Source organism: Nannobrachium achirus (assembly GCF_963921795.1).
Source record: "Nannobrachium achirus genome assembly, chromosome: 21".
NCBI classification, from domain to species: Eukaryota; Metazoa; Chordata; class Actinopteri; order Myctophiformes; family Myctophidae; genus Nannobrachium; species Nannobrachium achirus.
The window spans coordinates 31,848,148-31,859,136 of NC_137828.1; the positions used below are offsets into that span (position 1 = coordinate 31,848,148).

General features: G+C 41.9%; 1 protein-coding gene across 1 annotated transcript; it reads right to left on the bottom strand.

The window, feature by feature from the left end:
* Nucleotides 1–5,113: 5,113 nt before the first annotated feature.
* Nucleotides 5,114–10,367, bottom strand: socs6a (suppressor of cytokine signaling 6a). The gene is made up of 2 exons (XM_080751940.1): nt 9,986–10,367; nt 5,114–9,012 (listed from the first exon to the last, which is right to left on the bottom strand). The coding sequence occupies exon 2, from the start codon at nt 8,987–8,989 to the stop codon at nt 7,268–7,270; it is 1,722 nt and encodes a 573-aa protein (XP_080608066.1). The 5' UTR covers nt 8,990–9,012; nt 9,986–10,367; the 3' UTR covers nt 5,114–7,267.
* Nucleotides 10,368–10,989: the final 622 nt, after the last annotated feature.

Here is a 10,989-nt window from a genome sequence, read left to right on the forward strand (position 1 = left end):
ATGCTACACCCAGTTATGCAATATCTGTTGTACCTGTTGTCAGAGTACTTGCCGTACCCGTTGTTAGGGTAACCAGCATGATACTGGTTTACCTCATTACTAATAGCGTTAGATATACAGTCAATTGGTTATTTTATAAATGAGCACTGCCCACTAAGCACGCTGTCTAAAAGTGGTCTAATAGTGCTATAGATTTGAAAGTTTTTTTGTTGTCTAAACTTAAACTAGACGACTAATAGACGTCTAATAGTCGTCTAAATGCAGACCGTCTATATTTAGACGACTATTAGACGTCTATTAGTCGTCTAGTCTAAGTTTAGACGACAAAAAAACTTTCAAATCTATACCACTATTAGACCACTTTTAGACGGCGTGCTTAGTGGGTGGCTTATTCGGGTAGGACGCAAGTCAGGAATGATGCATGCTGGGAATGCATGCCCCATCCATTTATGTAATACCCGTACATACAAATACAATACAAAGATCGGCCAAACCGTGAAGCCGATGGATACCTATTGCCAATGCCTACACATGCCATGGTTAGATAGTGCCCGAATTATGCCTGTTATTATGCCCAAAGCTGTGCACTAACCCCCAGGCTTACAGTCAAAGTTTCCTGGGAAGACATTGAATCCCTAAATACTCCCCATGAGCAGGTTGGTGCCTTGAGTGGTTTACCTCCTCCTCCACAGGTGTGTGAATGTAATGCACATTGTGCTTTGGAAGGCACTATAATGGCACCATTTATTTTATATTTTATGTACTGCCAGACGATCAGAGATCTACCGAAAACGTCTGGGGACTTATAAATTCAATTTAGGGGCTAGAACAGCGGTGTGAGCAGCTGCTAACAAACCTTCACCTATACTGCTTTGAAAACCAATCCTGATACCGTCCCAAAAAGAAGGACCACTCTCTTTGCGTTGTTCTGCAATGCAGTTTGTTTTACATTTTCAAATTCCACACAGTAAAGGTCCCTACATTGAATTTAGATGTCCCCAGATTTTTCTCCACACAATGGTATGTATGGTCCTTTAACCCAGTGGTTCTCAAACTGTGGGTCGGGACCCCCAGGGGGGTCCCCAGATTATTTTGGGGGGTCCCCAGATGATTAACTTAATGTGCAACATTGTTTTCTCACTCAACAGTAAACAAACCAACAACAGGTTTAAGTTTATAGAGGGTACCTGCATAGTATAACGTGAACATTTAAGGACTCTTAATTACATCTAAAATGACAAATTATACATTGGCCAAATTATCAAATATTAGAGGCAGAAATTGTGAAAATAGCAGATCTACATGCTTACAACAACTCGCAGCACGAGGCGTTGTGAGCATGTAGATCGGCTATTTTCACAATAGAACCGTGTTATACAAAATGTAATGCCTCAACTCTTAGTTCTCGTCAGGGTGGGGGGTTCAAATATGATTATTTTGGGGGTCACGGCTTGAAAAGGTTGAGAACCACTGCGTTAACCATTTAAATCCTATATACTTCAATTAAATAACCGGGGGCCCATAGCTCTATACAGTACTTAATACCCTCCTTTTTCCCTCTACACCAAATCAATTCACAGAAAATAGCCCAAAATAGCCTACGAGTCATGACACCTTGTAGACACACAGTAGATCTGCTATTTTTTTGATGAAGGGATAAGTTTGTCACAAATAAAAACGACAGCAGATAATTATTCTCTGACCTCAAGGTAATATGGAATGATAAAACCACATACTGAGAAACTCAGAGTATATCTGGTATGCTATATTATATTAGAGACCGTTTCAGCTATTGCTATAATAAACAAAACTGTCACATGCATTATGTACTGGGACTTGATACTTGACTTGATTTAGAACTAAAACGAATTGTGAACACAGGATATTATATTGAATCACACTGCAGATAAGAGAATGTGGAATGCTGGACAAATTATTCCCTAGGCCCCAGAATACACCATGGTCACTCCTGAATAACTTAATTCAGTGGTTCTCAAAGTGGGACTTTGTGGGTTCCTTTAGGGGGGTCTAAATTGACCCATACAAGTCTGTAACTCTGAAAGTGTACAAATGGAACCAAATGGACCGTTAGGGTCCAATAACGGTCCATTTGGTTCCAAGGTTGACAAAGTGTTCTAGAAATTCATCTTTAGTTGTGGAGATGCTCCCCCCCCCCCCCCCCCCCACTTGTAGTAATGTTTGCTGAAACAGCAACATATTTGATTTGTTCTCAGGTGACAGTTTCCCTTCCGAGGAAACTGCACTCAAAGAAGGACAAAGGTAAAACTCCGGTAGCATTTGGGTGTGAGCATTCTGAGCTGCTAAGTGAACAGAAGAATAATACAGTAATGTTCCCTGTCAACCCCCGAACGACTGAGACGTGGGGTCCCGACTCCCATCGTGACAAGTTTCACTCGCTGGGGAAAATAAAACTTTTACCCACACAATTTTGACAATAAACATTTTTGGAAAGTCGAAAGAGGATTTAAACAAAAAAAAAAAAAGAAAAAAAGAGGAGCCAAAAAAGAAGTATAAGGGAGAGATGTGCCTTTTCATGATGGAGGCATCTCCATATGACATGCGACCACCAGTGTGTGCTATGAATAAATCATCCCGTGCCGGGCGGAGAGAGTAAACAGTTGTATATCTTCACCTCAGATGCCTGGAGAGGCCTGTCAGACACAGCGGTTAACAAGGTCTACCTCCTCATCATCATGCAGACTGTGTTCCAGCAGATCCAAGTCCAAACTCGACAGCGTTACCCCCCCGCCCCCCCTCTCTTCCCCTCCCACAACACAAGAACTCACTCAGTGCTGAAGTCACCCCAGCAAACTTACCAAGGGATAACTAAAGCTATTATTTCTTTTTTAAACCTTGCCATTTGAACATTAATTACATAACAAATATTACAAAATTATTAATTCTGGAGACAGATGAAAGAAAACTTTCAGAATATAGTTTTTATTTATAATTTATAATCGGCAGATACAAAATCTTCTTGAACTGTATCCAAAATGTGCAATAAATCACTGTTGATTCTTTCCAAAAAAAAAAAAAGAAAAAAAGAAAGAAAATACAAAAAAACAAATAATCTACTTTGGAAAATTGACAGTTGACAACAAATGTAAACTGGAGTGTTATTCTACTGAGGATTTACTAATAGTTACTAATGATCTTTGTTACGGACTAGTTGTTTACAAGTTTAAGTCTACACATTGCTCTCCCAGGAAAACCAAAATCATTGTGTAGCGTGTACATACATCTACATGTAATTGGTGACATTCTATTTCCCCATTGTTAAATACAAGAAAGGCAATCATAGCCATAAGCAGCAAAAATGTGTATAACACATTCAAATGAAATAAACGTTTTCAAACATTGTACCAAGATGTTTATGTGAAAAGGATAAACAAAGAAATATGTGTTGGGTGGTGGGGGTCTACCAAAATAATATTGTAAACAGTTACCTTCATTCGTAGAGATGCACAAAAATGTTGGCGCTTGTTAAGTGCTAAAGAACTGTTATGAAATTCAAAATGCTTCAGCAGTTTAAAAAAGCATCAACCTCTAGATTCACACACTGAAGGCAATAACCATAATGATAATGAACTGAATTAATCCCAGACTACTAAAATATTTAGAAAAATCACAGCAGAGACACCATCGTCTTGTGTTTATCAAATTGGTTCCCGCTTGTCAACAAAATGCAAATAAAACTGGAAATATAATTCAAATTACACTGTATTAAAAGACTAACATTTCATTTTCACATTTGAACTCACTTAAAAACAAAAAAATAAAAAAAAGGTTCAATTTTATATCCACATTCTTGCCGTGATCCCATTCCTTTGACAGCCCAGGACATTCTCATGCATTATGATGATGCTGGTGCCTTACCCTTTGTATTCCACAGACAATGATAACAGCACAACCATATCAATTCAATCTAGACAGTTATGCCCCATTCAAACTTCGCTGCATGAGAGTGTTGCGTGCCAAAACAGCCAATCGGCTATTTTTAGTGCGTGACACAGACAAACAACTAAGTATAAATCAGGCTGTATATGAACTAGGGCTGTCACGATATGACATTTTACATGACGATTAATTGTCACTCAAATAATTGGCGATTAACGATTTAATTGTGTTTTTGTCATTGACAATTACATTTCTGTTTGGCTTTTAGGCTTTGAAGTTGCACATGGCAGATATGACACAAAACCTAAATACACGAAGAAATTACTGACATATTTGACAACTTACCACTTAAAAAATAACATTGATAGTGGAAATAGCCGATCTACAAGCTCACAACGCGTCGCAATGCGACGCGTTGTGAGCTTGTAGATCTGCTATTTCCACTATTTCTGACATTCTTCAACATTCACGATTATGATGATTATGACAAAATAATTGCGATGTCAAATAATCACGATTAGACGATTATGTAATAATTGTGACAGCCCTAATATGAACAAATCTTGGCAACGAGTGTGTGAATTGACATTGTTGTTGTGACATAAAACACCACCATCAGGGATGACTCTTTTTAAGGAGTGAGGATCCAAGTGTGTCCATGGTGAAAATTCAAGTGCAAAAAAACAAAATAGCGTCAATGTCGATTTCATGATTACACATGCATTCTGTGATGGTCTGTGGAACAGAGAGCAGATAAAATGGATACCCCTCAAACAAGCGTACATTCCTATTAGCTTTAGTACAGCTCGGAAAACCCCCAAATGGCAAATGTCACAAAACGACCAAAAAACATCCCAACAGAAACACAATTAATGTACACAGAATATCCAGCTTGTGATCATAAGTGGAAAAGGTATCCCGCTACACAGCCAAACACACAACCTAGATCCTTCATTCCTATACATTTCAAAGCAGTAAAATGGTCTTTAAACATGCAACACCATTCAATGTTCCTATCTAATCTCTGCTGTGCTAGATTCATGGTTAACTTCCTCAGACACCAACAGATCTCTCTAATAACTAAACACTACACTCTATGCACTACCAACCTACCAAAGTTGTCTGAAAGACGTTTTCCAAAATACTTTTAAGGACACCAATGTCAAAAGACAATCCTCAGACATAATGTCAAAACACAATTCCCTGGCAAAGTATCCATATAAAAGCACTTAAGTAGCATAATGTGTGCTCTTCCCTTTATTCCGGCACCAACCGCCCAGTAGAGACACAATCTGTGTGGTAGTACAGCTCTGTGGGGACTGGGGAACTTGAAAAGGCAATGAATGGTCATACTCTCCTCAGTGTCCTTGGAACTGATTTGACAGTAGAGAGTAATGACATCATGCGTCTGTGTTGGAATTTTTGTCATGTGCCAACGCCACAATAGCCCACACCCCCAAACGCCAAAATATGTCAATGAGGCTTAATCCTGGCTTTCCCCAAAATCCCTCTACTTCAGCTCACACCATGTTTGGTATTTCTTTTATCTGGCTCCATTACTGACATGAAGAGGCAGGGTGACTAAGACAAGTGATGCCCCTACATACAGTATAGAAATAGGCCTTGACGCCCATGTAACTTGTAGCACTGGCGGTAATTTACTTCACTTACAAACTAAGAAATGTTACTGTGAATGAAAAAAAAAAGTACATTTATTTCCACAAGCTACTAACACACATAGCTTCTTCTAGAGTCTTTCTTGAACCCTCATGTCATGAGATAATTTGTCATTTAGAGTAGGTCTACAGTGCACTTACTTGACAGTCTTTAAGTCTTAACTACATGCAGATACAAGCATTACAGATTACGAGAAGTTGGTACGCCTGAGCTGTTGTGCAGCTTTTATAACATTCCTTATGCAGAAACATTTAGCTTTAGTTATCTTAAGGTTATGTATTCATATAGGACTATACATCAACTATTAGTTTGAAGAGCACTACATGAGAAACCAGCATCTTCTTATAGCAAGTACCTTTATGCTTGTTCATCATTATAGAATGGCTACATGCAGCCATACAACTTGTTCCCCTAGCGCCTGTGACAAAATTGTTAAATCCCCAGCAGACTAGCTCCTTTAGACCATCCTAACGATAATCCAACCTTCAACCAATTTATCTTACTGTGAACTGATTATTTGGTGGTGACCAATTTGGAAACATTGAGTCAATTGCTATGACAGAAAGGGGGACAGGATAGCCGTTTTAAGTGCTGCTTCATGGATTCAGAGACTGCGACGTTCTCCCAAAGTTATACATTTTGTGCCATAATTGTGTGTGGCTGGCATTACAGTACGTTTATCAGAGCGAGTGACTAGGATCTTGCCAGGCAATAATGATAAGCTGCTGTGCTGGCACAGGTGTAAAGGTAGAAGAAGAAAGACTAGGCTATTTATTATGACATGACATCTATACTTATGTGGAATCAGAAATATACCATGACAGGGCCTATAAAATACATGGCTAGGAGAGATAGAGGCCTGCTCTCAAGTCATGATGTGTAATGTACAGCAGGTGAGTTACAATTTATGCTGACTTATCTTTGGTTAAGGGAGTACTACTGCATTAATGGCATGCTGTTTGTTGGCTCATGACAGACCTAGCTTTGTAATATGTCAACCAGTTGTAACTTATGCCACAGACTGCAATGCATTTCAGTTTGACAAGGCTTGTAAAGATTCTGTCGTCCCATTCTGTCCATTGCACAACCTAAATTAATGAATGACGAAAGATGGTCTAAAACGCTATCTGCGGGGCACTCAAGATAAGTCATATCTTGATAACCAGCCCATATTAAACTACAGGTGTAAAGTTTTCTCATACTGAAACCCTCATCTTTTTCAAAATATTCATGCCACCGGTACAAATTCTGCCATATTTTGACTACTGATCAAGTGTAGTGTGGAAACATTTTTCTACAGGTGTACAGTCAATGCAGATGGTGAAACTGTGAAATCTACTCTAGTGTCCTCACTTACTATAAATCCCCATACCGCATCAGAATGCATGTTTAATGTTTTAATTAATGCATCTATGATGATAACCTTTGATGTATACCGCTGTCACATTCCTACATTAGATTTTGTGTAGTAGGCCAAAGTCTCTGGACGTAGCGCCACCCTGATTCTGACCAATACCAAATAAAAAACCCTGAACAGTGGAATGAGGACTGGATACAGACAATCACCTGGATACAATCGTCTCAAAACTATGGTTGTCTGTAAACCTTGTTTCAAATCTCTTAACTGAACCCAAAAGTGCAAATTGCTACCAATGTCCTGTTTCTGCTGTCCTCAGTAGTGCTTCTCCTGCAGGTAATCTTTCATCTTGTTGGGTAAAGGCAGTTTCTGAATTAGGTCTATCCTTGTGTACTGTCGGATGACAAAGCGACATAGGTACTGCAGAGAGCGCACTTGCATAAAACGAGATACAGGGTTGGTCAGTCTTACAGGGTATGTGGCTGATCCCGGTAAGCGGGACCTGGAATAGCAAAAAGCTCCGTTCTCCGAGTCTTTGATGGAGTGCTCAATCAGGTCCACGATGGACGTGTGGCCCTCCACATCCGGCTGCTCGTAGAAGCTGAAGCGGCCGTTGGAGTGTTCGATGCGGGTGTGGAGGGTTTTCGCCTGGGACCGGAAACTCAGGCTGAGGAGGTACCTGTCATCGGAGCTGTCCCTGACCAGGAACGAGCCGTCAGCCAGGTTCACCAGCTTCTCCTCCGCCTCCCAGCGGGTGATGGGTCCCCAGTACCATCCCTGCCTCGCCAGCTTCTTCAGCTCCTCCGTCAGGCTGGTGACAACCATGGGCCCGCTGCTCTGGACCGAGTCGTACACCCGACTGACCCCGGGAGCAGTGTTCGGGTCAAAGTTCAGGTGGTGTCTTACCCGCGCAGCAACCTGACTATCCGCAGAGCTGAACCCTGAAAATGTCCTGGGGATGTCCCCGATGCTGGCCATGGGAGGCAGGAGAGGTGAAAGGGGAGGCGGCGCCTCCATTCTGGAACTTTGCAGTATCATGCCGGCGGACCCCATGAGAAGACCGCTGACGGTGGGCTCCATGAAAAGGTCCGGGGGTAAGCCACCGACCAGGTCGTGGTCCTCCTCCTGGCCTTGGTCTGTGTGGAGGGACACGCTGTCTCCCTCCGTTACCACCTCCATGGGAGAGGAGGTGTCTAGGCAGAAGGAGTGGGATCCCTCGGGGTACATTCCCTCATCTAAAGGCATAGTGTACTGGATGTAGTCCTGAGGAGTCAACCCCAGCACCACAGGCACGTCATGTTCGTCGATATTCAGGTGCAGCTCACCGTTCTGAGGCTGCTGTAGGTTCTTCAGTGAATCCGCCTGGTCCTGGAACAGCCCTTCCATCTGGAAATCGTGGAATTCCTTCCGGACACCGTTGAGGTTAGGACTTGGGCTCGGGGAGTGAACCATGGCTTTCACCTTAACCTCCATCTTGATACACGCCTCGTCAGAGTTGACCGACCTGAGGGGCCACGGGGAGGGGCTGTAATGGTGGCTTCGCAGTGACGCCGATCTAAGGGGCCTCTGGGCTTTCACCTCGTTGAAACTGATGGGGACAGAAGAGGAGGAGAAGGTGTCGTCGTCGTCTGCAGATCCCATGGCTGACGATCCGCCCTTCGCCTTAGCCTTCTGCTTGGCGGACAGTCTCCTTTTTAGCGAGCCCATAAGGCTCTCACTCTTCGAGCGGCCTTTGTTCTGGCCTCCCTTCTCCTCCTCGCCAGCAAGGTCACAGCCTGCGAGGTCTTTGGTGTAGCAGCCCCCAAATAGTGACTCTTCCTTGGGAAAGTCAGCAGTCATGGAGGGCTGCTGGAGCATAACAAAGTCCCCCTCCTCTTTGCCCTTTATGTTTAGGGACTTGCGGATGGTTTTAAGGCTTATCTTCTTCATTCTTGCAGGCCCTCCGAGGTGGAGACATGGGACGGTGTGTCTCGCCTGGTGTCCTGATGAAGGTGCTATCCACAATGTCCTCCCATCAGGCCAGGTAAAACTAGTCATACATTTATTGGAGTAGACATGTTCTGTAAGAGAAAAGGGGGAAAAATATGTTTTAATGATTCTGCTCACACAACTAAGAGACAGGCAAAAGGGTACATATTCCAGCTTTTTGTGCACAGAATATTAGTATTTAGCCCAAATAAAACCGAGAGTGCAGTGAAGATGGTGATTTGTTTATGTCCCCATCTTGTCATCTGTAAACAAAAAAAAATCACCAGCAAATCTTAACTTTTCTAAAAAATAAAATTAAATTAAGTAAAAAATGTACATATGGCCACGGAAATACTGTCCTCTTTGATAATCACCCCACTGCGATTTGATTACTCACGTCGATTATGTGCTTGAAAATGGTGACTCAGTTAGATGGGCTAGGCTGCACTTCCAAGTCCAACATCTTTCATTTGGAACTACAGTACAAAGCCATAACAGTCTAACCCTGGTGATGACAGGGGGCTATTTTATAGCAATTTAATTGTATAACTTCAAAAATATATGTTTTCTGTTTGTCATATTAACAGGAGTACCAGGTTCGTCCTGACCTGGCACGGCCTACCCCCACACATACATAGCTTAGCCAAGTGAGTTTGCCAAATGTCGATGATTGGTGTTTTGAGATAGAAATCATTTAAATGTAAGACTTCCCCCATTAAAAAGAATAAACAACGATGCCGCAGGGATCTCATCAGAATGCCCAACAAGGCTAATATTAACTAACGTTAATATAGCGTGGACGCCGACGAGAATAAATTATAAGTCGCACGAGCGTGTCGCTTGATAAACAAAAAAGACGTTATTTTCTTTACAAATTGTGTTTCCAAATCAACCACCATATAAATATTCATCTGAACATATAGCTTTCCATTTTAATTACGTCATGCTTGTCGCGCAAGTAAGTGAATTGGCCACAGTAGGCTAGTTTGTAAGCATTATTATGTAGTTATAACCAAGTTACAGTCATCATCAAGCCTTTTTAAATAACATGTAAAGGTTTCTTACCCTGCCAGTGTAATCATGTCTGCGTGTCTTGCTGGGTGGGATGGACCAAAACGTTAAAAAAAAAGAAGAAAGTTGTCTTTTTGATTTGACAAAATAATAATAATAACAACAATAATAAACGTCAAAAGAAACGGTCGGTGCCTAGTGGGCTAACGTTAGCTAGCTTCAACCAGTTAGCTAGCTACCTAGCTTAGATTTATGCTAGCACGTTTCTTTCCTTTGGCCGGGTTACTGCTTCCAGACACAAATATGATCCGTTTGTATGACTGTCAATATTGGTAATGTGTTATGTATAAAATGTAAATGTCATATAGTTCGGTGAAAGGACACGACAGGGCGATACCTTTCACTGGAGGCTAGCTAGCTGGCACTCTTTAGCCCTTCGGCCTCCTCCTTTCTTCCTTTGTTGCCTGTTGAATTGTGGGAGACGGCGTTGCCAGATTCTGCGAAAGAAACAAGCAACCAGGTCTATGAAAACACGTCCAAAAGAAGGCCACATCGTGATGAGCAATAATGGACTATTTAGGGACCCCGGACCGTTTGTGGGTTGCGGACACATTTCTATGGGTCCCTTAATTAACTTTTTGTTTCCAGCATCTTGACAAAAATGCACAAATCTTGTATGGAGGTCCCTGCTTTGTGGATAAATACATACCGGTATTCATTTGGGAAGGGGTCCTTGAAAATGTTGATGAAAATGTTTGAGGACCACTGGTTTGATCAACATTCAAATACAAGCCCCCAAAAACGCAGTCCACTGCTTAATATTAAAAACTACTAATATTTACAAGCGACTTTTCCGAAAATCGAGTCCAATGTCGCTTATAATAAGTGGACATGGCAACGGTGGTGGGAGAGCAGAGTCACATGCAGAGAATCATTTCTTACAATGCTGATCCGGTATGAGGGTACGGAAACGGTGCATGCACGTATGTGTGCGTGCAAATTACCAGATACAGTAGGGCTGGCTCTAGACCGGATCAGAGTACCGTGGAGTAACATAG